General features: G+C 39.3%; 2 protein-coding genes across 3 annotated transcripts; one reads left to right on the forward strand and one right to left on the reverse strand.

Moving 5' to 3' along the window:
• Positions 1-214: 214 nt before the first annotated feature.
• On the reverse strand, positions 215-16,306 carry LOC141846548 (uncharacterized). Its single transcript, XM_074734587.1, has 10 exons — positions 16,217-16,306; positions 13,618-15,061; positions 11,964-12,140; positions 10,173-10,210; positions 10,012-10,098; positions 3,197-3,405; positions 2,866-3,031; positions 2,559-2,688; positions 721-2,487; positions 215-618 (listed from the first exon to the last, which is right to left on the reverse strand). The coding sequence occupies exons 2-10, from the start codon at positions 14,944-14,946 to the stop codon at positions 298-300; spliced, it is 4,224 nt and encodes a 1,407-aa protein (XP_074590688.1). The 5' UTR covers positions 14,947-15,061; positions 16,217-16,306; the 3' UTR covers positions 215-297.
• A 2,490-nt stretch (positions 16,307-18,796) lies between these two features.
• Positions 18,797-27,925, forward strand: LOC141845980 (protein RRP6-like 2). 2 transcript variants are annotated; one of them, XM_074733960.1, is made up of 15 exons: positions 18,880-18,965; positions 19,054-19,531; positions 22,097-22,249; positions 23,037-23,195; positions 23,270-23,353; positions 23,725-23,804; positions 23,898-23,948; positions 24,082-24,181; positions 24,340-24,422; positions 24,594-24,639; positions 25,640-25,727; positions 25,816-25,985; positions 26,072-26,413; positions 26,484-26,600; positions 27,119-27,925. In XM_074733960.1, the coding sequence occupies exons 2-15, from the start codon at positions 19,178-19,180 to the stop codon at positions 27,794-27,796; spliced, it is 2,505 nt and encodes an 834-aa protein (XP_074590061.1). In that variant the 5' UTR covers positions 18,880-18,965; positions 19,054-19,177; the 3' UTR covers positions 27,797-27,925. The 2 variants fall into 2 exon arrangements, with proteins under 2 accessions (XP_074590060.1, XP_074590061.1); XM_074733959.1 differs by having other exon boundaries at positions 18,797-19,531.
• The last annotated feature ends 58 nt before the right edge of the window (positions 27,926-27,983 follow it).

Genomic DNA, 27,983 nt, shown 5'->3' on the forward strand with positions numbered 1-27,983 from the left:
AAGATGGATAGCCATTGTCATCCGCCCCAGGTAGCCAGGTTTTGATGGCCATTCTTCAAATGATATATCACATGTTTATCCACCCAAATGATTGGCAAGCAATGACCAAAAGTGTTTTCCCTGTGAGACCAAAATTCCCTGGCTTGCCCTGACCAAAAGCATTGCCTCCTGATCATGCTCCTGCGATGAGGCAATGCTTTTACAAGGTCTGCTTTTAAAAGCTCCAGAAGCATTGCCTCCTGATCATGCCATACTGAAAAGCATTTTTAGACTTTCCAACTGAATGCCCGATATCATCTAATGAAACCTCTCGTTCATCTTTAAATTTCTATAGCTTCCATTTCTAGATGGGAAGTGGTCGGATTTATCTTCATCTTCAGACTGTGTTCCAGACTTGGATTCTGGTAGCGCATCCAAATGCCATTTTCTTTGACCATTACTTCTTGAACTCCTCGTGCTATTCAATGCCAGCATTGCAGGAGCCATAGAAGATCCTTTGAGCAGCAAGAATTCCTTTGGGATGCTTTCCATGGCAATGAAACATTTTCTTGATTTAGCATCAGCAACCAGCGCAGCCCAGTCTTCAGACTGCATGAGAGCATTAGCATTGCCAACCACCTATAATAATAATAATAATAATCAATAATGATACTTCAGGAACTCAAGATATACTAAGTACATCAAAGTAAAATGGTATTATTAGTTAAGAAAGCAGCTTACCCATAAGGCCCTCCTAGCCCGAGTAAGGGCAACATTCATGCGACGGATATCAGCAACAAATCCCACTCCATGATTTGATGCACGCACACATGACATTATAATTACATCGCGCTCCTGACCCTGAAATGCATCAACTGTGTTGATGTATATGTCCTTGCCTTCTTCAGACTTAAGAACATCATCAAATTCACGTTGGAGACATTTCAACTGTAATTTATAAGGTGTAATTATGCCAACAGATAACTTTTTCCCACCATTTGATTTGACAAACTTCTGTAGATGTTCATACAGTCTCAAAGAAAATTGGGCTTCATGAACATTCTGGTAAGAGACAGATCCGCCCCTATGAGACTCTCTTCCATGTGTAATATCAAAGAATGCATAGGGGTGTAAAAGAGAATCTCTGTAGTAAACTTCATCATCTAAATTGGCAATGCTCTCACTGTCAGTCAGCCGTCCTTGATAGAAATATCTTGATGGGAAATCACGGATTTGAGGATGCATCCTATACTGCACTGATAACAACAGAGTCGGGCATCCAGCTTGCTGAAATCTCTCAAAAAGACTTCTGCTATAAAGTAAAGTTCCTGCAGCTTTACTAATAACAGTTGCAGGAAGTTGCTGTGGATCGCCTACCAAAACACATCTTGCAGCACCAAGTGATAGCGGTGGGAGGACTGCAACTTCACTTGCCTGAGCAGCCTCGTCAATTACCACCATATCAAATCCATGGGTGAGACGAGAGAATATCTTCCGGCCACTGCTCGACACAGTGGTAAAAACAATCTCAGCTTCATTAGCAAAGCTTGCTTCAAGGTTGGCTCGAGCATCTTCCATATTAAAAGTAGTTCCAGAACGGAACTTGCTTTCCAGTATAACCAACCGTGATATCTCAACAAGAACCTTGTCCCTGCTCTCTAAAGCCGCAGCAAGATGCTGGAGTGATAAATCACGGTTTTGATCTCTGGCAGCAAGAACATCAGGATCAACACCTACAGATCCTTGTGACATACCAGCAGCAGCAGCAATGATGAGGTCTCTCTGCAGGTGAGATATTTGCTGTGACAGGTCAGCTTCACGGCGTTTCAAGTCATGCAACCATTTAAGTACTTCATCGCGACCCTTCTGCAGTAGTTGTTCAGTTCTTCGCTCGACCGAAACAGCTTGGGAAGCTCGGGTCTGTGAATCTACTCCAACACGAGCTACATCAGGTCGATAAACTTTCATCTCCCCATCAATGAAGCCACGATCAAGAACCCGTGCTAACAATTCATCTGTAGCAGCATTTGAAGGAGCGCACACTAGCATTCTTGGCTTTGGACAAAGTTTTGGAAGAGTTCTTAAAAGACTTTGGTCCATATTCTGCAAGACTTCATCAATTGATCCACTACTGGCATTCACCAAATTAACCTCAGTTGTTTGCTTATAACTTTCTGGGGCAAGTTTCTTGAGAAGTGCAGTATAGTAATGTTGGTACTGAACAAGATGAATCACATTAAGCATCCCCCAAACCGTATGTGTTTTTCCAGTCCCTGGCGGACCTTGAACAAGTGTAAAGGGCCAAGGGTCTTGTCTCTTAGTCCCTCTATTATTAGTACCAGAAGCAGTGTGCATAGCAGCCCACTGAATTGCAGCCAACTGTGGAGGATTGAACGTCCTACGCAGATAATCTACAAAATTTTGAGTAAAACAGTCGGACATAGCAGGTGGCAGGTCTTCATACTTGGGAAAATGTTCTGGACTAGGCTTCAATATTGCAGATTGCATCTGTATAACTTGGTTACATTAGCAACACATTCAGAAGAAAAAAAAATTCTATGTGAGGTAGGATATGTCACCTGGCCGTTAAGATGGCGAAAAGCATGCAGTGCTATGTATTCACGCTGAGTAGTGGCAAGGGAACCAAGGGTGGTCAGGTACCATGTGCTCTTTGGTTCAAGCTTCCTAAGGATATGATCATTGGACGTGCTGCAGCATCAAAATACTGCAGTTGGCATATTTCAAGGCAAGGAAGAATTTCTAAAGAGGAACAAACATATATAATTGTACATCAATTTCAAACTAAAACATGTAAAAATGGATAGTCTACGTGTGTATGTATATATAGTGAAGATAAACTTTGAAATATCTAAAGATGGTTATTACCTACAAGAACCATACAAGTCACCAGCATAGAAATGAAAAATGGCTCCGGGCAGATAACGTGTGTCACTAGGAATATGTCGCCTTACCGTACCAACAACACGACCAGTAGCCTCATGTTCAGTATCATCATCATTTGTATCATAATTATTTCTCCTACCAGACTTGCCTGCTTTCCAAGACCAAAAGTAACTAGGGTAAGAATTATTATAAACCACCATACTCGACATAATGAGTGTTTCCAATTTAGAAATTCAAAATTGACAAGTAGATCACTCATCCATGCATGTCAATCTACTGCTAAAAGAGGAACAGCATAAAGATTAAATCAAACCTCCACCAGGTTGTGGATATGCCAAAACTGCAATGTCACCTTCCTTAAAGTTCCACTTGCATTCATGAACTGGAAGAACAATGGCATCATACCACCCTGAATTGAACATAAAAAATAGCATTATTGGAGAAATTTTGCATGATAGAACACTAACCTTATCATGTTGATACAGTATAATCAAGATGGACTCAACAGCAGATAAAATATAATTTCATATAACTCGATCCAAAAATAAACAAAAATTTCAGCTCTTTTATTGCATTAAACTACTGCTCCTAAAGATGTCCATATATCTTAATCTCCTCTTTTATTGTATTAAGCTATTGTCCCTGAAGATGTCCATATCATCTTAATCTCCTCTTATTTTATCCTAAATTTGGGTTATACATAAGTTTTATCATCTATTGGGGCTGTACGAAATTACTTGCAAGCAATATTTTTGTTGTCTACCACCAGAAAATAGAAATCGCACAAGAGGCAGCTTTTCATCTCTATCTGCAATGCTATTTTAGTATGCATTACTTCTTAACTTGCCAACACTCTAAACAAGGAGAAAATGCAATGAAATGAACAGACGTCTCATCCAATAACAGCAAGAATGGAAAACAAAGCTAATGAATATTTTTGAGTTATTACTTGTACCAGTCAACATTCTCTGGACGGAAGAATAATTACTCAGCCAGACACTGTAGTAGCAAGTATTGTTCCTTGGTAGAACATATACTCCAAGGTTACATACTAGCTTGACCTGCATAAACAGGCACATTATCTTCCAGGCAAGTTCTGTACCCAGAGAAAGTCGATCCAATTCTGTTATCCAGGTAACAGAGCCAACCATGATCAACTTGGGTCTATAGCAAGAATCACCATAAAATTCTTGTAAGCATCCATGAGAGTACAGCAATCACACAATTAAGCAATGAGGAGGAAAAGCAGTCAAGTGCTACTTTCAATCAGACAACCAGAAAAAATGTGACATTGGATTTTTGCAAAACCAGAATGTTCTGATTAACTTTGATGTGTATATGTAACAACTTGACATTCCACTTCAATCTTTGATTAAGCAATGACCTTCTAGATCAAATGTAAATATAGTTTAGCTAGAATCAACACAAGTATTCACAGCTCTCCACAGTTAAGGTTAAATTTCAAAGACCAGAAAAACCACTAGTAGTATGACACTAGATCAACAAGTATGCTTATTGTGGCTCCGAGGAACACCATGTTTATTTTGCATGCTATGTTGTCACCAACTTAGTCTAGCCTAACAAAGATTCACCTATGGATCACCTTGGAAGATGCAGTCATGTACGAAGTCAGGATATGATTAAAATTTTATTTAACAAGTCGTGCAAAAGATGTATCTTTGAAGCAGCATCTCTAAAATTAATTATAGTCATTTGATCTCTGAATTGATTGGGCCCACATTGATATATACAGAGAGAAACTAAACAAACATGGCCATCTCTAGAATAAATTGCAATGTGCTTACCTCTCTGTAACGCCCGAAAATTCTCAATTTAATTCTAGAAATATGATATGAATTTTCTGGAATTTATGCATATTTTTATGGAATTTTTGGAGTATCGGAAGTAGCAAAAAGAAATAAGTCGCTTAAGTGGTCTGCGGGGAATTGAACCCGAGACCTATGACTTAAGCAGAATAGAGGGAACCAGTTGTGCCAGCAGCGGCCGCTGAAAGAGAAGAGATCCGAATATATTTATAGTCGAGTTGGGACCTATTTACCACTTAATATAAATAGGCAACTTAAGTGAGAATTAGGGATTATTTTTAATCGAGAATTTCTCCTCTTCCTCTCCCAACCGCCGGCCTCTCTCTCCCTCCTCTTCACGCCGAACACCAAGGGAGACTCCAAGGCCAACGGGACACCTTCCGACGAAGACTCCAGTACGAGAGCACTCGTCTCCGCGAGAGGAACTCATCGACGCAAGCAAATCGTCGAACGGACTCTCGTTTCCGGAAAATCTAGAGGTTAAATCGTAAGGAAATTTAGCGAAACAGGTAAGAAACTCCTCACCTGCAGTATAGGGCTTCGTTTTATGTTTTACGATTGTTAGATAACATGCTATGTAAGAATCCATGTATTGGGATGTGCCTTAGCGCACGCCACGTGTTTGATAAAATGCCTTAGACACTTTTAAGCACCTTAGGCATTTCACATGCTACGTAGTCTTACTTCAGTTATAGGGGACTACGGTTCATTGGGTAGGCTCCCATAGTAGCCTCTAGGTTCAGACAACCTAGCACGGGTTCAGATAACCCTTATGAAAACAAGACATACGAACAAGTAAAGAATATATTTATTTTATGAGGCACTGTACAGGATCTTTGATCCAACGGGTTGGATTCCCGCAGTCATCCCGGGCTGGACTCCCGCAGTCGGTCCCTAGGTTCAGATAACCTAGTAAGGGTTGGATTCCCTCAGTCATCCCGGGAGGGGCTCCCGCAGTCGCCCATAGCATGCTTATATCACGGTACAGTGCCGGGCCCAAAGCAAGATCATGATATAAATAATTTCACCTACTATGTATATGGTTTCAGGTTTACAGACCAGCTAGGTGAACACAATATAGGCACAAGAATAGCTAAGTTTAGATAATTTAGCTCAGACCTCAGTTTTCATGCTATATTGTATTCTCAGCACAATCAGTATAGTATGATCCATGTTTATGTTTGGTTTTATGATACATGCTTATGTTCAGTTTTCAGCTTTATGCTTTATGCGATGCCATGCCATGTAGTTCCTGTTCATATATGATTTCAAGAACCATGTTTTCAAACATATGCATCGTACATGTTTTAGTGAGGTAGAATGTTTCTTACTAAGCTTTTAGCTTACAGATTCTATTTTTCCCTATACTGCAGATAAAGGTAAGGGAAAAAGAGATTGATGAACTGATGGAGGCTGGAAGATCAATGCAAAAGTGCAAGGATGTGTGTGGGTTAAAGGAACTGGAACTACGATCTAATTTGACCTTTGTGGTTAAAAGTTTTATGAATTTCTGAACATGTTTTAGACTATGATAATTTCTTATAGAACCTTCATGCTATGCCAAGATTTATGTTTAGCCATAGTAGTATATTTGTGATGTATGTTAGAGCAGGTTTGATATATTGCTGTGAATTGGTTGGACACCGTCGGCGTCCAGAGTCTGACACGGCCAGGCCCGTGCTAAAACAGCACGGCCGTGCCAGACAGCCCTTCGGCGTCCAGAGACGGACACGGCCAGGCCGTGCTAACAGCACGGCCGTGCCAGGTAGTCTCTCGGCGTGGAAGTGCCGTGCGTCCAGAGCCTGACACGGGCCAGGCCGTGCTAAGCAGCACGGCCGTGTCGGTTCCAACCCCTAAATACGGAATAATTTAGATTTCAAGGAAAATTTTATTCTAGACAGTTTCTTGTCACCCTAGTAAGCCTTCCGCTGTAGTTTATGCATGTACATAAGTAACGAATCCGGCCTTGCAAGTAAGCATGAGAGGTCGGGTCGTTACAGATGGTATCAGAGCAAAGTTCCATAACTCCTTCACACACATCAGCATTGATCTGCAGCTTCCAAGTAAGAACATCTCTCACTTTTCTTATGCTTTAGCATTTATGTTCCTTATATGTTACTTGCTCCCATGTTCTTCTTTTCATGTTAGAAGTTAATGCAAGCATGTGCAAGATTAGGATATGCTTTATGCCATGATTCATGTATGATACCCCTAACATGATATTAGTTAGGACCATGTTAGTCATGTATGTTCTCTATCCATTTAACAGAAAAATGGTACGAGGACGCCCAGCCAAGAGGGCACAAGCTACTGAGCCACAGACAGAGGCAGGCAGTTCAGTGCCTCCCCCAGACCTTGCAGCACTGGTGGTTCAGATGCAGAAACAACTTGCTGAACAGCAGCAAGAAATAGCCATGCTCAGGGCTAACCAACAGACTACTCCCACAGTTACTCCAGGACCTAGCGTGGCCACACCAGTAGTCACAGAAGTCCCACAGTTCAGGCTACTGCACCAGCGATCACGGCCTCAGACCCTAGAAGAGAGGCATATCTAATCCAGTGGCAACGCATCAAGCCAGAGAACTTCTCAGGCACTAGGGAACCATGGGATGCTCAAGCATGGTTCAAAACACTGGAGAGTACCATGGAACTTCTGGACTGGCCAGAACATGAGAAAGTAAAGTGTGCCTCCTTCTGCCTGATGGGAGATGCACGCATGTGGTGGGAGCGGATCAAGACGAAGCGCCCTATAAACCAGATGACTTGGGCTGACTTCGAGAAGGAATTCTACGAAGAATTCTTTCATACACGAGTAACAAACCGACACTACGACGAGTTCACTGAATTTCGTCAGGGCAGCCTATCAGTAGAGGAGGCCGTGCAGAAGTTCAACAGGCTGGCTCGTCTGTGTCCAGAGTTAGTCAGCTCAGAGAAGGAGAGAATCAGACTGATGCTGAAGATGTTGAGACCAGAGATAGCTATGAATGTGGCTGGGGGTGTTCACAGGCCTCAGACTACTGAAGAGCTAGTTAGTAGTGCTCTGATTACCGAGCACTACCAGAACAACATCAAGCATCAGAGACAGACCTTCTCAGAATCCAAGGGACAAGGAAGCTCAGGTACTCAGAAGCACCAGGGCTATGACAAAAAGGGGAGCTCTGGCAACAAGCGTAAGCAAGGGAGTGACCAGAAAGGTGGGCCAGCTGATAAGAAGCGTACCTACCCCCAATGCCCTACATGTGGGAGGTTCCACCCTGGAGCTTGTCGCAAGGGCAGCAGAGCATGTTATGAGTGTGGCCAGGAAGGGCACATGGCTAGGAACTGCCCGAAGAAGACCGGCCTCCCCACACCTCAGTTGACACAGTACGGGGACAGACCAGCTCAGCTACATCAGATGCAGGCTACACTAGAGGGTCCTCTCCTCAGCCAGGGCAGACTAGAAGCCCCTTCCAGCATGACCAACGCCAGGACCTTCTCACTCACCAGAGAGGATGTGGCGAATGCCTCGACGGTTGTCACAGGTCAGTTATGTATATTCGAGCAAAATGCAATTGTCTTGTTTGATACAGGGGCAACACACTCATATGTGTCTAAGTCATTTGCTGAAAAGCTAGCTATACCTCCAGAGGCACTCAGTGGTCAGTTTCTGACAACACTGCCCTCAGGAGAAAACATGGCATCCACCCACAGGCTCAGAGCAGTGCCAGTCAGTATAGCAGATAGAGAGCTCTACGGTGATCTAATATTACTGGATATGACTGGCTACGACGTCATACTTGGAATGGATTTTCTGACCAGGTACGGCGCTTCCATCGAGTGCCGTAAACAGAAAGTCATATTCCAACCAGAAACAGGAATTCAGTTTGAGTACATCGGAGAACCAAAGAGAAAAGCCAAGAGATTTCTCTCGGCTCTGAAAGCTCAGCAACTACTGGATTCAGGATGCATGGGGTTTTTAGCAAATGTAGTCAACACCAGTCAGGACAAGGGCCGACAGCTATCAGAGGTCCGAGTCGTATGTGACTACCCAGCAGTCTTCCCTGATGAGTTACCAGGCTTGGCACCAGACAGGGAGATTGAATTTGAGATAGAGCTCATCCCCGGCACAAATCCTATCTCTAAGGCGCCCTACCGCATGGCTCCGGCTGAACTCAAGGAACTTCATGAACAACTCCAGGAGCTTCTAGACAAGGGTTTCATACGCCCTAGTCATTCACCATGGGGAGCACCAGTATTGTTCGTGAAAAAGAAAGACGGGAGCATGCGCCTATGCATAGACTACAGAGCACTCAACCAGGTCACAATCAAGAATAGGTATCCTCTTCCCAGAATTGATGACCTGTTTGATCAGTTAAAGGGAGCAGCAGTGTTCTCTAAAATAGACCTCAGGTCGGGGTATCATCAAGTAAAGGTCAAGGAAAGTGATATACCCAAGACGGCCTTCAGAACAAGATACGGGCATTACGAGTTCGTAGTCATGCCCTTTGGCGTGACCAATGCACCTGCTATTTTTATGGACCTCATGAACAGAGTCTTCAGAGACTATATAGATAAGTTTGTCATTGTATTCATTGATGACATTCTTATCTATTCAAGAACTCAGGAAGAGCATGTAGAACACCTGAGTACAGTACTGCAGACCCTTCAGCAAAACCAGCTGTATGCCAAGTTCACTAAATGCGAATTTTGGCTTGATCAGGTGTCATTCCTAGGTCACATCATCTCCAAGGATGGTGTTATGGTAGATCCCAGTAAGATAGAAACTGTGATGAACTGGAAAAGACCCAAGAATGCCAGTGAAATCAGAAGTTTTCTGGGATTAGCAGGTTACTACAGGAAGTTTGTAGAGGATTTCTCCAGGATAGCCTCCCCACTGACAGCTCTCACCAGGAAGAATAAGAAATTTCAGTGGACAGAGGACTGTGAGAACAGTTTTATGGAGCTAAAAAGAAGATTGACCAGTGCCCCCATCCTGTCTCTACCAGATGATACAGGCAGCTATGATATTTACAGTGATGCTTCCAAATTGGGATTAGGAGCTGTACTGATGCAAAATGGTAAGGTAATTGCCTATGCCTCCAGACAACTCAAGGATTATGAGAAGAACTACCCTACTCATGACCTTGAGCTTGCAGCAGTCGTCTTCGCCCTTAAGATTTGGAGACATTACTTATATGGCGCTCAGTGTAGAGTGTATACAGATCATCAGAGTCTGAAGTATTTCTTCACTCAAAAGGATCTGAATATGCGACAGCGTAGATGGCTCGAACTGGTCAAGGATTATGATGTTGATATCCTCTACCATCCAGGAAAGGCAAATAAGGTGGCAGATGCACTCAGCAGGAAATCCAGTGCCACCTTACTGTCTTTAGCAGCCATGTCACCACCCCTACAGAAAGAGATTTCAGACTTTGGTCTGGAACTCATAGTTGGGCACCTCTCCACAATGACGCTAGAGTCAACCTTGCTTGGTGACATTCAGTCAGCTCAGGAACAGGATCCTGAAATTCAGAACATCAAGCAAAGGATAGCAGAATCAGAAAGTGGAGAGTTCAGGGTGTCAGATAGGGGGACAGTGTACTTCGGTGACCGAATATGTGTTCCGGCGCAGGAGGAACTACGCAGGAGGATCTTAGATGAGGCTCACAAGACTCCCTATGCGATGCACCCAGGTTCCACCAAAATGTATCAAGACATGAAGAAACAGTTTTGGTGGTCAGGAATGAAAAGAGACATCGCCCGATATGTCAGTACCTGCCTAACCTGTCAGAGGGTTAAGGCAGAACATCAGAGGCCAGGAGGAGTCTTGCAGCCCATACAGATCCCAGAATGGAAGTGGGAGGATATTTCCATGGACTTCATAGTGGGACTACCCAGAACTACGAACGGTTATGATGCTATCTGGGTAATAGTCGACAGACTGACTAAGTCAGCCCACTTTCTAGCTATCAGGATATCCTATTCCATGGAGCAGCTAGCTCAGTTGTATATCAAGGAGATCGTCAGGCTGCATGGAGTCCCACGATCCATTATCTCAGACAGGGACAGCAGATTCACGTCACACTTCTGGAAGTGTGTACAGTCAGCTATGGGCACTCAGTTGAAGTTCAGTACAGCTTTCCATCCTCAGACAGATGGACAAACGGAGCGAGTAAATCAGGTACTCGAAGATATGCTCCGAGCATGTGCCCTAGATTTCAAGGGAAGTTGGTGCAAATATTTATGTCTAGCAGAATTTGCATACAACAACAGTTATCAGGCCACTATTGGTATGGCTCCTTATGAGGCTCTTTATGGGCGGAGGTGCAGATCTCCAATCTGTTGGTATGAGAGTAGTGAGCAGAAAGAACTAGAACTTCAGACAGATCTAGTTACAGATACTACAGCAGCCATACAGCAGATCCGCCAGAGGATAGAGACAGCTCAGAGCCGCCAGAAAAGCTATGCTGATACGCGGCGCAGACCCTTGGAATTTTCAGTTGGAGATACAGTTTTTCTCCGAGTAGCTCCTATGAAGGGAGTCATGAGGTTTGGGAAAAAGGGCAAGCTGAGTCCCAGATATGTGGGACCATACCTTATCACGAGGAGGATTGGCAAGGTAGCATATGAGTTAGAGCTACCTCAGGATATGGCAGCCATCCATCCAGTATTTCATGTCTCAATGCTGAAGAAGCATGTCCCAGATGCCACCCAGGTGATTGAGCCCCAGTCGGTACAGGTCCGTGACGATCTCAGTTATGACAGTCGGCCTATTCAGATAATAGACCGAGCAGTTAAGAAGTTGCGGAACAAGGAAGTACCTCTAGTTAAAGTTATATGGCAAAATCACACAGCACAAGAGGCAACGTGGGAAACAGAGGCCAGTATGAGACAGAAGTACCCAGAGTTATTCTAAGTTCGAGGACGAACTTTTTATAAGGTATGGGGGATTGTAACGCCCGAAAATTCTCAATTTAATTCTAGAAATATGATATGAATTTTCTGGAATTTATGCATATTTTTATGGAATTTTTGGAGTATCGGAAGTAGCAAAAAGAAATAAGTCGCTTAAGTGGTCTACGTGGGAATTGAACCCGAGACCTATGACTTAAGCAGAATAGAGGAAACCAGTTGTGCCAGCAGCGGCCGCTGAAAGAGAAGAGATTCGAATATACTTATAGTTGAGTTGGGCCCTATTTACCACTTAATATAAATAGGCAACTTAAGTGAGAAGTTAGGGATTTTTTTTAATCGAGAACTCCTCCTCTTCCTCACCCAACCGCCGACGCCCTCTCTCTCTCTTCTCTTCACGCCGAACACCAAGGGAGAGGACTTGTCTCCAAGGCCAACGGAACACCTTCCGACGAAGACTCCAGTACGAGAGCACTCGTCTCCGCGAGAGGAACTCATCGACGCAAGCAAATCGTCGAACGGCTCTTGTTTCCGGAAAACCTAGACGGTTAAATCGTAAGGAAATTTAGCGAAACAGGTAAGAAACTCCTCACCTGCAGTATAGGGCTTCGTTTTATGTTTTACGATTGTTAGATAACATGCTATGTAAGAATCCATACATTGGGATGTGCCTTAGCGCACGCCACGTGTTTGATAAAATGCCTTAGACACTTTTAAGCACCTTAGGGCATTTCAGCCAGTTAGGAAATGCAGTAGAAGCATTTATAAACATGATATGTAGTCTTACTTCAGTTATAGGGGACTACGGTTCATTGGGTAGGCTCCCATAGTAGCCTCTAGGTTCAGACAACCTAGCACGGGTTCAGATAACCCTTATGAAAACAAGACATACGAACAAGTAAGGAAATGTATTTTATTTTATGAGGCACTGTACAGGATCTTGGATCCAACGGGTTGGATTCCCACAGTCATCCCGGGCTGGACTCCCGCAGTCGGTCCCTAGGTTCAGATAACCTAGTAAGGGTTGGATTCCCACAGTCATCCCGGGAGGGGCTCCCGCAGTCGCCCTTAGCATGCTTATATCACGGTACAGTGCCGGGCCCAAAGCAAGAACATGATATAAATATTTTCACCTACTATGTATATGGTTTTCATGTTTACAGACCAGCTAGGTGAACACAATATAGGCACAAGAATAGCTAAGTTTAGATAATTTAGCTCAGACCTCAGTTTTCATGCTACATTGTATACTCAGCACAATCATTGGTATCAGTATGATCCATGTTTATGTTTGGTTTTATGATACATGCTTATGTTCAGTTTTCAGCTTTTATGCTTTATGCGATGCCATGCCATGTAGTTCCTGTTCATATATGATTTCAAGAACCATGTTTTCAAAACATATGCATCGTACATGTTTTAGTGAGGTAGAATGTTTCTTACTAAGCTTTTAGCTTACAGATTCTATTTTTCCCTATACTGCAGATAAAGGTAAGGGAAAAAGAGATTGATGAACTGATGGAGGCTGGAAGATCAATGCAAAAGTGCAAGGATGTGTGTGGGTTAAAGGAACTGGAACTACGATCTTATCTGACTTGTGGTTAAAAGTTTATAATTTCTGAACATGTTTTAGACTATGATAATTTCCCATAGAACCTCATGCTATGCCAAGATATATGTTTAGCCATGGTAGTATATTTGTGATGCATTTTAGAGCAGGTTGATATATTGCTGTGAATTGGTTGGAGTCGTCGGCGTCCAGAGTCTGACACGGCCAGCCCGTGCTAAGCAGCACGGCCGTGCCAGACAGCCCTTCGGCGTCCAGAGCCTGACACGGCCAGGCCGTGCTGAACAGCACGGCCGTGCCAGGTAGCCTCTCGGCGTGGAAGTGCCGTGCGTCCAGAGCCTGACACGGTCAGGCCGTGCTAAGCAGCACGGCCGTGTCGGTTCCAACCCCCTAAATACGGAATAATTACATATTTCAAGGAAAATTTTATTCTAGACAGTTTCTTGTCACCCTAGTAAGCCTTCCGCTGTAGTTTATGCATGTACATAAGTAACGAATCCGGCCTTGCAAGTAAGCATGAGAGGTCGGGTCGTTACAAGGATTCCTTTTGGACACCAATTTGCTATCAGTGTTGCCTAGTCCAGGAATAGGAGGCTTCCTAGATGAAACAGAAGAGTTTTTGGAGTGTCTGGTGTCCACAGATTGCTTGGAAGGGCCCTGCCTTAGAACTGGAGGGTATGTTTCTGAAAACTCCTCGTTGTGGTTCAGCTTCTTTGGGCGAGCTATACCTCCTGAAATTACATCACCATTTGGTTCACTTTTCGGGTTAACTGATTCCATGGTTGAATTGCATTCAGTGCTCATGATGTCAGAGTGATTTTGATTTTTAGTATTTGGTCTTTCAGCACCCCCAGGAGTGCTAGTACAAGATGAATCCTTAACAATTCGGGTATTTGGTGCTGGAAAAGAAGTCTGCCTCTTCGGTGTTGGTTTCATTGGGCTAGCCTGCTTAGCATCCTCCACATTTATGAAGACAGTTTGTCTGGTTCTCTTTTTACCCAACATTGCCTCCTTGTGCTCATCAATTTTAGGCCTCTTAACAGGATTATTTACAAATCTCAGAGCATGACTTGCTTCAACTCCTCTAACTTCTCTCAGTTTTACAATTGAAGATTCCCCAAATCCATCAACAGGGGCATCCACTCTAGAATTGCAACTTCCATAGCTATCTAAGACAGTGTGATTCTCATTCAGGTCTCTTATTGATTCACAAATTTCATTAGTGGTAATTCCCAGAAAACTAGAATCGTTAAGCCTGCTCTCATCAGCTTTAACAAGAGACTCACTTTCTTCATTCATTATCTGCTTATCTGCAGTGTCACCATCAAGATCCTCTTCCTTATTGTTTGAAATGCTTGCAATATCTTCCTCATTGACGTCCCTGTCAGACCACTCCCCTTCTTCTCTTTCAGCTTCCTGGCCACCCTGACTACCTGACAGCAGTCTGCTAATTTTGCTAACATCTTTAAAGCTTGAGGCCACAGATGCTTGGTCTGTATTTGATTCAGCTCCTGATTTTTCAAATGCTTTTAGTTTCTTTGACACTTCTTTTTTGAAAAGTTGAAAACCTGAACCAGTTGGTGCATGTGTAAAAGAATGGTTATTCTGTATTCTTTGACATCCTTCAGACGATGGAAAAGGAGTTGAGCTGTTCAAATTGGCAACCGGAAGAGATTTTTGGGGCTGATAAACAATAGGACAATCATCCACATTTACCTCTTCTTCTGGCAGTTCATTAAGATCAAATAGTGGCCTTCCAGAAACACCCATTTCATACATATGCAGATAAAACCTATTAAATTACAGTATCTATACAGTCACGCACAAATCTTCACTCAAATTATCCTTGCACTTTTGAAGGTTTATTTGTTTGAACTAGCTTCTTAAAAACTTTCTGCAAATTACATAAAAATACCAGTTAAGAAAAAAATTAAATAATCCTCACATTTAAATGAGCATGTGAATGAAAAGATATAGCTATCTTAGTCATTTTTCTGAACTATCACTCTGCTTGAACGTAAATATTCTAGTCTTAAGTGTTGAGCCAGTGTAAATATACTTCTTTAAACTACACAGTTGTGCATATCTTGAAGAGAAGACGTTAAAGATGCAAATCCCACATAACCCATGAAAGAGAAAAAGAGGAATATGCTGCAAGCAAAAATCTTAATGATCCTTAATATCTATTCGTTTATATAAACATAGAAGGTCCTAGATCTAACCAATTCAGAATCTTTGATAACATTTAAAGGTGAAGTTACAAATTCCAATTCTAACAGAAACTAATTCCATCTCTGAACAACTACTGAAGTCAGTTCCAGGAATTCAGTTCCTGCTAAAAAAACACGCCATAGAGCTCCACAACCCACAATTGGAAACATCCTCTCAGTTGCATGTCAAAACTACAACATTGAGAGGTAAACCGTTCCACCCTACTTGTCAAGAATTGAATCAGGGGCTTGAAGATCCAATTGCAGAGAAAACAAGACAAGTTCTCCAGCCACTAATCCGTCACAAATTAACAAACTAACAAATCATCGTGCACTCATGATCATCAGAAAACAAAGCAACGTGAGAACAGTCCTACGCTGGGTTAGACTTAGCGTTTGAAATTAAAACGAGCATTGAGAAGCCCAAGGGCTTGTCTCAAAAGATCAATAGCGTGTTTACCAATTCCATCCCTAACAGAAACTAATTCCATCTCCGAACAACTACTCGGTTATGCATTCCAATGAGGGGAGTTCGCTGGAATCATTTCATGCTAAAAAAAGGTCGTTGGAAACAACTAGCTACCAATCGAAGACATCCTCTTCGTTGCATGTCAAAAACACAACCCATTTAGAGAACCATGAATCAAAGGCTTGAAGAGCCAATTGCAGAGACAGCCAAACACGATCTCCTCTCACCAATCTGATGCACAATGACAGATCGAAACAATACCACACAGGGCAAGGCTTAGGGCTTCAAATTCAAACGAACAACCAGCAGCCTTAGGGCTTAATGCGCAAATCTAGAACGCGAAGAAGGAATCAGAGCGACGATATCTCACCAAAATCAACGCGGCGAGGGAGAAGAGAGGGATATGCTTCCGCTGGTGAGTGCCCGAGGACGGAGATTGTGGAAGAAGGGATCGTGAGAGAGAGAGATCGCTCCGGATGAGGGGTTTGAGACTCATCGGCCGCTACTTATAGCCTAGCGTATCACGTGCTCTTCACGTGCGCACGCGCGGGTGGCTGGGATTCAGATGCGCTCGGTTTCGACGATGAGGGCACCTGTCGAAATCATAGGGCTATTTTTGGAAAATTCAAATTCTTATGACAGATTCCATAAAATGTACGGTTTGGATCAGATCCGATGGGTGGAAAATTACTAAACGTTTTATTTAAAAAAAAAAGAGAATAAAGTCGATTCGCTTTTTTTTTAAATCTAAACCCAACCAAATTATATTATATGAATGTAAATAAAAATAAAAAATATCTTCAATTATGCATGAAACAAAAGTATCTTTCTTTTAAATAATATTAAAATAATATCTCGTTCATAATTTAATATATAAATTAATAAATATTTCACGGAGATATAATTTTGGAATTGATATAGAGGTATTTTAAATTAAAAATAAGACATTGTTTTAATTAGGGGTGTTCCACTGTATAAATAACCCTAGAAAAAAATGAAATTTAAAAATGATTAAAAATAATGAATTATTGATGTTGGAAATTTAAATGTCATATTTAGAACGATATTGTTTATACACATACATCTTCATTCTTAATAGAGTTTTTCGATTGTATACTCTAATTTTCCCCCTATTGTTATAAATCATTAACTACCTTCCGATTCAATTACAAAAATATTATTATTATAGTCTAGACAATTAGACATTCAACACACACAATGACAACTCTATTACAGTATAGCTCTACCAACTGAACTATATCTCCTTTGCTAAGTGAAATACACATACGTTTCTTTTTATTATTTTCGAGTCACCTTGGATTTGGGTTGAGTATGGATTAAAATCAAATTAAATTTAGGGAAGAGTAAAATTCAATTAATCTGAATAAATTGATTGATCGATCAAATTTAAAAAATTTGACTTAATTATTTCAAAATTTTAATTATTTTTTTCTAAAAAATCGATTAATTTAATTTGGTTTTGATTTTAAAATTTCTTATTCAGTTAAATCGAATCAAAATTAAAAAATAATTTATAAATTTTAATTATTTGATAAAATTTTAATAAAATTTAAAATTTTAGTTATTTCGATTAATTCGACCTACATCGAACTAATCGATATTTTATCGATTTAGTTAGTTCAAAAAAATTCGATTCGGTTTGGTTTCAATTAATTCGATTCGATTTGATTCGGTTTTAACGGGATACTCAACTCTAATTGAATTGATTAATTGAACCTGAATTGAATTAAAATTTTTTCCTACTAATCGTACTAATCAAATTTTTAAATAAAAATCAAATAAATTCAATCGATAAAATATTAATTAATTCAGTCAAAAATCAAATTAATCAAATTAATTAAAATAATTAAAATTTTTAAATATTATGAGAGATTTATCTTGCATTTATAAGTTGACTTATGAATTTATTGATTATTTTTTATTTTAATTAATTTGATTTAATTTAATAAAAATTTTAAAATTGAAATTAAACTGAATTAATTTATTTTAAAATTTTAATATTTAAATGTTTAAAATTTTGAATTTGATCTATTCAATTAATTTATTTGATTTAAATTAATTTTTAGTCACCTACTTGCACGGGATGTAAATCAAGACGCTTATAACCCAACCAATTCGGAGAGCTTTAATATATATATATTTTTGAAAGTGATTATCTTTTTTTTTTCAATCGATATCGTAACACTTTAAATATCAACAAAGATATGATAAGGCGTATTAAATAGAGCATTATAATATTTAAACTTGTGACAAAATTGTACATAAAAATTCCAATCCAAATAAAATTTTTTAAATCCTAAATGAAACTTTGTGAGGATAATATTACAAGCTGCTAAATCTTTGGTATACTATTATCTAGATTGAAGTGAATGAAAAAGTCATGTTAAAAGTTTCACTTTAGAAATAGCTGAGCCTCGATTTAAAATGGAACAATTTAATTAAATATATCAAAATCAATTAAATTTATTTTTCAAATTTTATCATTAAAATCAATAAATTAAATTATATAAAATTAATTAATTTATCAATTCAAAAAATTACACTTGATCACTATAAAAAAAGACATTGTCTTAATTTTATTGAAATTCGATCTTTAACTTTAATAAATCTATTTTCATTATAATCAACTTAATTATATTTTAAGAGGTTAAAGATGGAATCCATTATTCAACAGTTTCACAAGAGAATATTGAAGTGAATTATTAATCGAGTTGCATAATTAATATTTGATTCATATAAGATGAAATGAAAATTTTTTATGAAATTAAATTGATTATAATAAAAATCAAGTACTTAAATTATTAAAAAAATTAATATTTTATTTTAAAAATCTGAATTTCCGAATTAATTTAACCGATGTTTTTGTTTATCCTATTTTTATAAACCGTCGATCCGCTTCACAAACCCTAATCCTCCCTCGATCCCCATATTACCCGAACGCTGCACTTCCTGCCGTAGCCCTCGATTCATGGACGAAGACCATCGGGCCTCCGACTCGCCACTGAAGGACAAGGCGGACAGCCTCCACGCGCTGATCTCCGGCCCCCTCGTTGCCGCTGCAGCCACAGCCTCGGCCCGATCCCGGAATATTCCAGCCGGTAAGGACTTTCATTTCTTCTTCAACTTCGATGAGTTCAAAGCCCCTGTCAAAGAGATTAAGGAGAAATCCGAGTCTTCCTTGAGTAGCATCGCTGCTTCGGATAATCTCTGGGGGAGCAAGAAGCCGCCGAAGCTGCCCGACGATCTTGACGAGGCATGCGACTGGCTTGTTGGCCTCAACGACGAATTACTCGATCGTTTTGCAATCTCTATGGATGAGTTCAAGAGCTTGAGAGAGGTGGAAGAGTCAGGTGGGAAGACTGTGGCAATGGAGCTGGAGGAGGGCGGGTTTCAGTTGGTTTCCGGGAAGAAGAAGAAAAAGATTGGGGGTGCACTCAGTACGGAGAAAGACGAGACCTTCTCTGCGTCAGGCTCTTCGACAGTGGTTAATGTAGCAATGAAGGACAAGAGGACGACAGCAGGGCGTTCGAAGGTTCCATTTCACATTCGCACCATTCCACGGCCGCAATATGAATATAACATAATAGTGAATAACAAGAACCAACCATTTGATCATGTATGGTTGGAGACGAGCTCAGATGGCAGTCGGTTCGTTCATCCGCTGGTCAGTTTCTAAAAAGTTTTGTATGTTCCACGTTCATTTCCCCCTTATGCTTGATGGCTAACATTTACTCATCAACTGGTACCCTCTTCATTTTGATTTATTTGTTAGCTATGGTACTTTTTGGAAGTGTAATTATCTAGATTGACATCAGAAAACTGTTTCCGTCTATCAAAATAAGCCGTCTATTGCCCCAAAAATAAAGTTGCACATGGGCAGATATCCAGTAAGCCAAGCGTTACACACGCTGCACTATGTAATGATACCTGGAGTGGGGGTTCTTGTGGTAATACTTCTGATGCTAAAGTCAATCTTTCATGAGGTCTTAATGGAATGTAAGATATTAAAGGGAAATTGGTGAAAAGACCTTTACACATAGTATGCTTGCTTCTTTGCTGGGGGCTCCCTTGGCTATCTTGTTGATGACGAGCAAGTAGTTTTTGTTGGAGGTGTTCACATGCCCCAAGGATCATCAATCTACTGTGGCATATCAGTAAGCTTTGCGCACATGCAATGTGCCGAAAGTGTGAGCCATGAGCATGAAGTTGCTTCAAAATCAGTAAAAATGGTTTCCACATAAAATTTTCAAGTTATAGGTCAATGAGGATCTCCTGTCTTTGGCTATCATGTCAACCCCAAAGCAGGTTATCTTAAGTAGTCACTTAGTTGGGCATAATATGAAGTATTACATACTGCAGTCCTCACCAGTTGCAGATTTTTTGATGGTGGGTACCTCTTCGAGTCTGTAATAGAGTAGGTGCATAAATTATCCCATAACATTGGCCTTCTAACATGGTTGACATATCTTTTAATGTGCTTCTTATGCATCACCTTTTGGTTCTTCATTGTCTCTATAACTTGTCATGGAACTTGGGAAATGTGTTTAATGGGTTATAGGCCTAGCCCATACTAGATCATTCCTCTTAGGGATAAATCAAGCTTAGGGTGTCTTTTTTTTCATCTTATTAATGGCTGGCAAATGGGTTTGGGACATTTTGATTAAGTATAGATATTGTTGATGAATATGAAACAAGTTTGGATTTAAAGGCTTGAGCATCATCTACAGAATAAACTTAATTAATTTTCTACAGATAGTTTCTTAGAACCCCAACCTCTTACTTTCCTTTATTGTATGCTAGAGTCAAGTTGAGTTTTTTGGATTTTAGGTCTCCTTGTTTGACAGAAAAAATGGGGAAGAGGAAGAGGAGGAGGAAGTGAGGAGACAAAAGTTGAGTACTTTGGGTAAGTTGAGTACTTTGGGTGGGTAAGGGGAAGCGAGTAGGTGAAGAGAGAGGACAAAGTTGAGTACTTTAGTTGGCTAAGGGGAAGAGGATGAGGTAAAGGGATGGGATGAATATACAATGATGAATTTACCCTTGTCTCATTTGCACTGCATGCGCTGTCAAGCTTCACCATTCCTGCCTTCACTCTCATCTGTGCTCCCTTTGTGCCTTTGCACCATCCCTACACCACCTTTGTGTACCCATATAACATTATGGAGTAAGCACAATTAGAAAAATGGATACTTAAGACTTGTAGGAGACGAATATAAGTTGTGCATTAGACAAGTATGGAATTGATAGTGCAAATCGCATCAATACCTCATGCTCATATCATTCCTATGCTCATTCAAGCATCCAAGTATCTCATTCAATTCCTTTCTACCTTTCAGCTTGGTAAGTTAGTCTGGCTCATTCTCTCTCCAATTTTTTTGTTGTTTTCTTGAATTCTAATTTCCACAAGGAAGCTTCTCATTCTTCATTTTACTTTATAGGTTTCACCTTCAATGCCACTTATACCATCTATATCCTTTCCCCAATCTATTGGATCTTGAGGATGTTGGTTGACCCTTACTCTGCTGAGATCACCACTGCATGAGTATCAAAGTAGACTGACTTAGCTCATTGATGGAGGACCAGTGGTTGTCATTGGAGGTGTCTGCCATGCCACTTGGTTTGCAGATTAACTGCAGTTCATGAGTGACTCAGTCTGCCTTGTCCCAATCTTTGCATTGAATGAGACGACCAAAGAGTGAGGTGTATTGATGAACTATTGAGTCATGGGAATGGGACCAAAAAAATAAATAAATTTTTTCAGTTGCTCTTGGTTAAGGTGGGGTACACATTGAGGTGGCTAATAGGTTAGCCCTAGATCAGCTTTTCCTGGGCAATTGCAGCTGTGCCAACTCTGATTTATTGAGTCTTGCCTACATGTCGGATTTGTAAAGATGGCCAACCTTTTAGATATTGCTGTTGGATAAGCTTACAAATCACTCTGTATCAATAGTCTGGAAAATACCTTCTATATATCTCAGACATCTCTCTCTATTCTCATGCATATTGACTTTAAATGGCTAACTAATAATTTAAGTGTGTTAGGTGTACCCAAGTGTCTCAAAAAAAAAAAAAAACACTTGATACCTAGATACATATTTTTATTTGTTATACCTATTGCAAGAAAATACTTGGATAAATATATTTTCTCTTGGTTATTTACAAACTATATTTTGTTTTTGAGTTTCATTTTCTTTATACAATTGAATTGTGGATTTTTTTCTTGATAAAACAGGAAAAATATTCTATTCTGGACTTTGTTGATAGAAAGTGTGATGGTGAGCCTATTCAACCTCTTCCTCTCGAGGGTACTCCATTTAAGCTGGTGGAAGGTGTGAATGACTTAAAAATGGTAGCTGCTAAGCTGCGGGGTGTAGATGAATTTGCGGTTTGTACCTTCTAGAGTTTTTGATGCTGAATACACCATATGTTTTAAACATATTCTTTTGGTGGTTTCATGTGCTGTAATTGTCTCTTTATGTAATAAAAATACTGCACTATGATTTCAGGTTATTGATTAACTTAGTATACACCTGATATTAAATAATTGCATCTGATCTTCGAGTTAGCCATGCCAGTGATTCAACTGTGGATGTTATCTATTGTTGTTCAGGAACTAAGATGTGCCCTGGCTATAGTTACTATTTGAACAGTTTACATGACTACTTATATTAACTTTGAAGTGGATTGTTCTTGCTTCCTGTGCGCTAGCTTATCTTTTCGATTGTGAGAATATTTCAGAGAAATATTATCTTCTTCTGAGAAAAAAATAGTTCAAACTGTCTGGTAGTCTTTAAGTAATTGTTTAGAAGACCCTACATAAAAACTTGTTATTCTTTCCAGTACCCTAATGTTTTCCAGAATTGTGAAAATATTTAGTGATACTAAAGAAAAATTATAGGCTGATAATGCAGAACTGCATTCTCCTGTCCATGATAGATAAAGTAGTACATTTTTGGATTCCTTAGTTGCCAGTGTATACAATGTAATGATTGTTTCTTGCTTTTCCTTGGAATGCAAGTTTTTTGGCATAATCACACACTGCATTATATCAGCTCATCTCTTATCGTTAAGGCAATATATTGATAGAAAGGATTGGAACTTATAACCCTTTGATAACTGAAATTTAGTATTGGTTTTGAATGTGTTTTGATGGTCAAACTTTTCCATTCCAGGTGGATTTGGAACACAACCAGTACCGCTCATTCCAGGGGCTAACTTGTTTGATGCAAATATCTACAAGAGCTGAAGACTTTGTGATTGACACCCTCAAATTACGAATACATATTGGACCACACCTGAGAGAAGTTTTTAAAGATCCTTCAAAGAGAAAGGTAGGTTATGTTTTCTTTGAAAACTGATTTAAATTTACAGATTAATTATTCATTATGTTTACCTTCTACTCTAGATAATGCATGGGGCTGATCGTGATATCATATGGTTACAACGGGATTTTGGCATATATGTGTGCAACCTTTTTGACACTGGTCAGGTAGACATTTCCACCAATTTCTTTATGGGCATAACTTTTACAGATTTTGGAATACATGAAGCATACCATGGCTTTTTTTTGGGAAGAATTGCCAACATATTAATTGTTAGAAATATAGTACTTCCATCTAAATATTTTTGTTTATCCATTGCACTTGAAGATTTAATCACTCTAGTCAGTTCAAGGTTATATTTAGGATTCGAAATCTCCAAGGATGTGACATACTGATACTGCAGTATGTAGTAAAATAACTGGGGTTTTGCAACTCTTTTTTCTTGATTTTTCTTACTTGAAGTGTTGATATGCTTATGTTTTCATACATTGAATTCTTGTTCTCAGAAACTTGGTACTATCTATTTTTCTGTATACAGGCATCAAGGGTATTGCAAATGGAAAGGAACAGTCTGGAGTATCTTCTGAATCACTTCTGCGGAGTAAATGCTAACAAAGAGTAGCTTTTCAAACCTTATCATACTTCTATTAAATAATATCTTATCACATTTGGAACTTTTTTTATTGAGCTAATAAGTTTCAATTCACGCAGGTACCAGAATGCAGATTGGAGATTGCGCCCTATTCCAGATGAAATGCTTAAGTAGAGTGCAAAGTCTTTATCTCTCCATATATATATACATATATATTTGCTTCATCTATGCTGTAGCTTGAATACTTCATTTTATTGCATTTAACCACCACTATAAGATTCTGACTATGATTACTTCTTATAGGTATGCCAGAGAAGATACACATTACCTATTTTTTATATATGATCAGATGAAGAGAAGGTTGCTAGCAGAATCATCAGATGGGAATGATCTCCTATTGGAGGTGAATCGCTTGTGATGTAATTTATAAATTGAAAGCTACAACTTAGTCTAACCACAAACTGAATATTTATTCATCCACAAATTTTTTTCTCTATGTAAAACAATTGTTATTTATTGCTCTTTATGTAACATACTTCTATTGACTGGAACTATTTTCAGGTCTATAAGCGAAGTGCTGAAATCTGCATGCAACTTTATGAGAAGGAACTTTATACAGATGCATCATTTCTAAACATCTATGGGTTTGTCATTCCTACCATTCTTTAATTAGTAATTGCTGCTCAAATGATGTAATTGATTTTTTTTCTCTGTTTCCTATTCTGATGAACTTCTATCCTTTTGTCTTCATTAATTTGCTACAATATCCTTTTTAATATTCACCTCTACTATTTTTTTTTTGACATCATGAACAGGTTATCATACATTGATTTAAATGCAGAGCAACTTTCAGTTGCTTCGGTAAGTATATTTATCATTTTACCTATATATCACTTACCTGATTTCCGATTGAAATAATTGTGAGGTTGAGCATGATGGGTATTCATGGTGTGCTTTTGACATTAACAACATTTTTGGAATATTTTTGTCAGAAAAGTCTGATTTCTGATTTACACACCTGTTTATTCTTTATATCTTATCATCAAGTTCTTAGAGAAATGATATGTTAAAATAGCTTTTATCAAGTATTTAGCTGCGTTGGAGCTACAAACTGTTCATTGAATCTTTTGATATTTAGACAGAGATACAAGTAAACATATTAGACCTGTCATTCCTTTCAGATCCTGTTTGATATTCGAGTTCAAAATCCTCTGAAAAGTTATTATTGGGAGAATTAGCTCCAGGATTCTGCGGCAAGCTATATTATGTAGAGGATAATTGGATAAGCATATCGTATAACTATGGGATTTGAGGGTATAGTTATTATAATAGTAGTTCTATTATATTATATACAAGTCTAATCATATCAACTGTAAGAAGTAATGCAATCATTATCTTTGCATCAGTGTAAGATAAAGGATAAAGATTTAAAACATTCAATATTTTTTTTATGATAAATCATAAAGGCCAATGACAATATAGAAAAATAGATTTTTGTATTATCAAAGAACAACACTGTCGCAGCAAATTAAAAAAAAATTCCTATCCCGCAAGATTACCTATTATAGCAATGGTTCATTATAATGGAGGGTATAGCAGTAAAAGTTCATTGGGAAGTTATAAGATCTGTCTTTTGGTTTGACTTTTTTTACCCTTCTCTACACAGGTTAAATCCTAAACTCATGAATTCTCATTAAAGAGAGCTTAACCAAACATTAATTTCATAAGATTCTTATGAACTCTTGAACTGTTAATCAAAGTTTGCAGTTATAGAAGATTTCTTAGAATGCCCTACTCATTATTTACATTTTACACGACCAATTCTGTCTGTGACTTAATAGCAACCATCCATCTTAAACAGGGTCTTTGTCAGTGGAGAGATAGTATTGCACGTGCAGAGGATGAGAGTACTGGATATATATTACCCAACAAAATTCTACTTGAGATTGGTAAAGTTTTGACGCTTTTGCTGATCTTAATTTCAGCTCCTGGGTCAAACAACTTCATCATTATGATTTTTTTTGTTTGATTGAAAAGCAAGGCTGATGCCTACTACTTCTGGAAATTTACGGCGACTGTTGAAATCAAAGCACCCTTTTGTTGAGTGCCATCTGCTTTCTGTAATTGAAATTATTAAGCATTCCATTGCCAATTCTTCTTCTTTTGAGGGGATAGCAAAACAGCTAAAGGAGAAACGGCTGGAAGCAGTAAGTTGTGAGGATTCCCAAGATATCAAGACTATTTAGTTCAAAATATTTACCTTTGTTAAATCCTGCATACACTGACACTGCAGAATATGGAAGTTAACATCAACACTAGATCAATTCCAGCTTCTGATGTCCTTATGGAGCCTACAAGTTCTGAACACGTTGATCAGAGTAGAAATGTTGCTACAGAAACAAGTGTTCAAACTGTTAAAACAGTTGAACATGATATGGATGCTGTGGAAGAATGCCCCAAGCAATCAATCCAGAGCCAAAGAAGTGGAAACACGTCAGCTATTGTGATGGAGCAAGAAAATAATGATTTGCCATCGTCTGGAACTCGGTGCTTGTCGATGCAATCTGAGATAACTGAAAATTTTGAGAAGGAAACAAGGGATAACAAAGTTTTCGAACATCTTCCACAAAAACAAGTTTGTTTCCTTCCTGCTGTTTCTGTCTTTTTACTGTGATCGGATAATGATTTTTTTGACATCTTTATAGGGTGGAATTGCCTCCGTCCAATTACTGAAAAAGCCTACTCATGCTTTTGGATCCTTATTTGGAGCTTCTTCCTCTGGGAAAAAGCTTTCCTCTGATAAAGTTGGTCTTACTAGCCAGGTATTTTGGATTGATGTTCACTGGATTGTTAAGTCGCAAATTTTGCTTTGGTATATGTATTATTGTTGGGGTTCTTGTTACCAGTAAAAATGTTATAGTTTGGTGAATATGAATATATTGTATCATAGATAATTTATCTATAACTACAAGGACTATGCACCTAACTGGACAAGGTACATGAGATACTTTTCGTAGTAGGTTCAGATAAACAAAAATGCTAAAGAAGTTATACTTCCTACAGATTCAGGATCATTGTTGTTAAGACAATGAAACTTAGTCACCGAATGTTGGGACAAAACCATGAACCTTTCAATTCTTATCATAAATACTTGTCTATTCAAATTTTCGACACTGTTGCACTGATCAAATTCATGACACAGTTGCCTTTAGTGGTTAAGCTGACCTGTATGGCTGTTATTTTTGTCAAGCAACATTAATTGTGAAGTTTGTATTTTTGTGCTCCTATATCAACACAAACTTCATTGTTTGAATAATGTTTTTTTGCTTTCTTCCTCCAGGATAAGAATGTGAGTAAAGTCAAGGAGATTAATTTCAGTGTGGCTCTTCCATTCCATCGTTTTTCTGGTGGAGTGACCCCATCGGAGCCGGATGTTAGGGAGGACAAGAACCCTTCAGATCTGCAAGTCAAGGAGGACATAGAGTCCCCTAAACTGCTTGCTGAGGTCATACCACTGGATACTAAAAGTGACGATGAGCAGACTGGTATCGGTCACCCAGCAACAGACAATGTGATGGATCATGAGGAATGTTCTTCTGATCATCCGGACATTGGCTGTGGCGGTGATAATAAACCAGAATCTAATCCTAATGATCCAGCTGACATTATCTTAAACTTTGACAAGTGCTTTATGTCGATCAACGAGAGGAGGAACTCCCAACGCCAACGGAAGCCTAAATCTTCTAAGAAGCCTGCAAATAATCCTAGCATTGTGCCATATGATTATTCTGCTGCAAGGGAATTCAAGCAAGATGATAAAGCTGAAACTGAGGACAACTGCAGAACTGAAGATCCCACCGAAGCTGAAGATAAGGGAAGAACTTCTCTAGGCTCCAGGCAAATGCATAGAAGTGCACTGCAAGGTATGGCACAAGTTGAAGAAAGATCAAGAGGATCTCAACCACGCCGTCGTCAAGCTTTCCCTCCTTCAGGCAACAGAAGCATGACATACTATTGACGTTATTGTAGCTGTTCATTTTGATCATCTTCTGAAGGAATCGATGAATCATAAAAAATTCTCATACTATTCTGAAGCAGTTTTGTATGCCCTTGTCTTTCTGGCTAATAGCTCTTACCCATTTTATTAGGCCGAATTGTTGATGCTAAAAGTACAATCAAACAGCAAATTTGAGCTAAGAGCAAAA

The sequence above is a fragment of the Curcuma longa genome, chromosome 15, assembly GCF_044706935.1.
Source record: "Curcuma longa cultivar G26 ecotype Majalengka, Jawa Barat chromosome 15, ITB_CL_G26_1.1, whole genome shotgun sequence".
Taxonomy (NCBI): domain Eukaryota; kingdom Viridiplantae; phylum Streptophyta; class Magnoliopsida; order Zingiberales; family Zingiberaceae; genus Curcuma; species Curcuma longa.

Coding starts and splice junctions, on each gene's coding strand:
- LOC141846548 (XM_074734587.1), bottom strand. CDS start 14,946: ATGTATGAAATGGGTGTTTCTGGAAGGCCACTATTTGATCTTAATGAA. Junction 3,032..3,196: donor ATATCCACAACCTGGTGGAG/GTTTGATTTAAT, acceptor CTTGGAAAGCAG/GCAAGTCTGGTAGGAGAAAT. Junction 2,488..2,558: donor TTCGCCATCTTAACGGCCAG/GTGACATATCCT, acceptor CAAGTTATACAG/ATGCAATCTGCAATATTGAA.
- LOC141845980 (XM_074733959.1), top strand. CDS start 18,836: ATGGACGAAGACCATCGGGCCTCCGACTCGCCACTGAAGGACAAGGCG. Junction 23,949..24,081: donor ATTCCAGATGAAATGCTTAA/GTAGAGTGCAAA, acceptor TACTTCTTATAG/GTATGCCAGAGAAGATACAC. Junction 24,423..24,593: donor TCATTTCTAAACATCTATGG/GTTTGTCATTCC, acceptor CATCATGAACAG/GTTATCATACATTGATTTAA.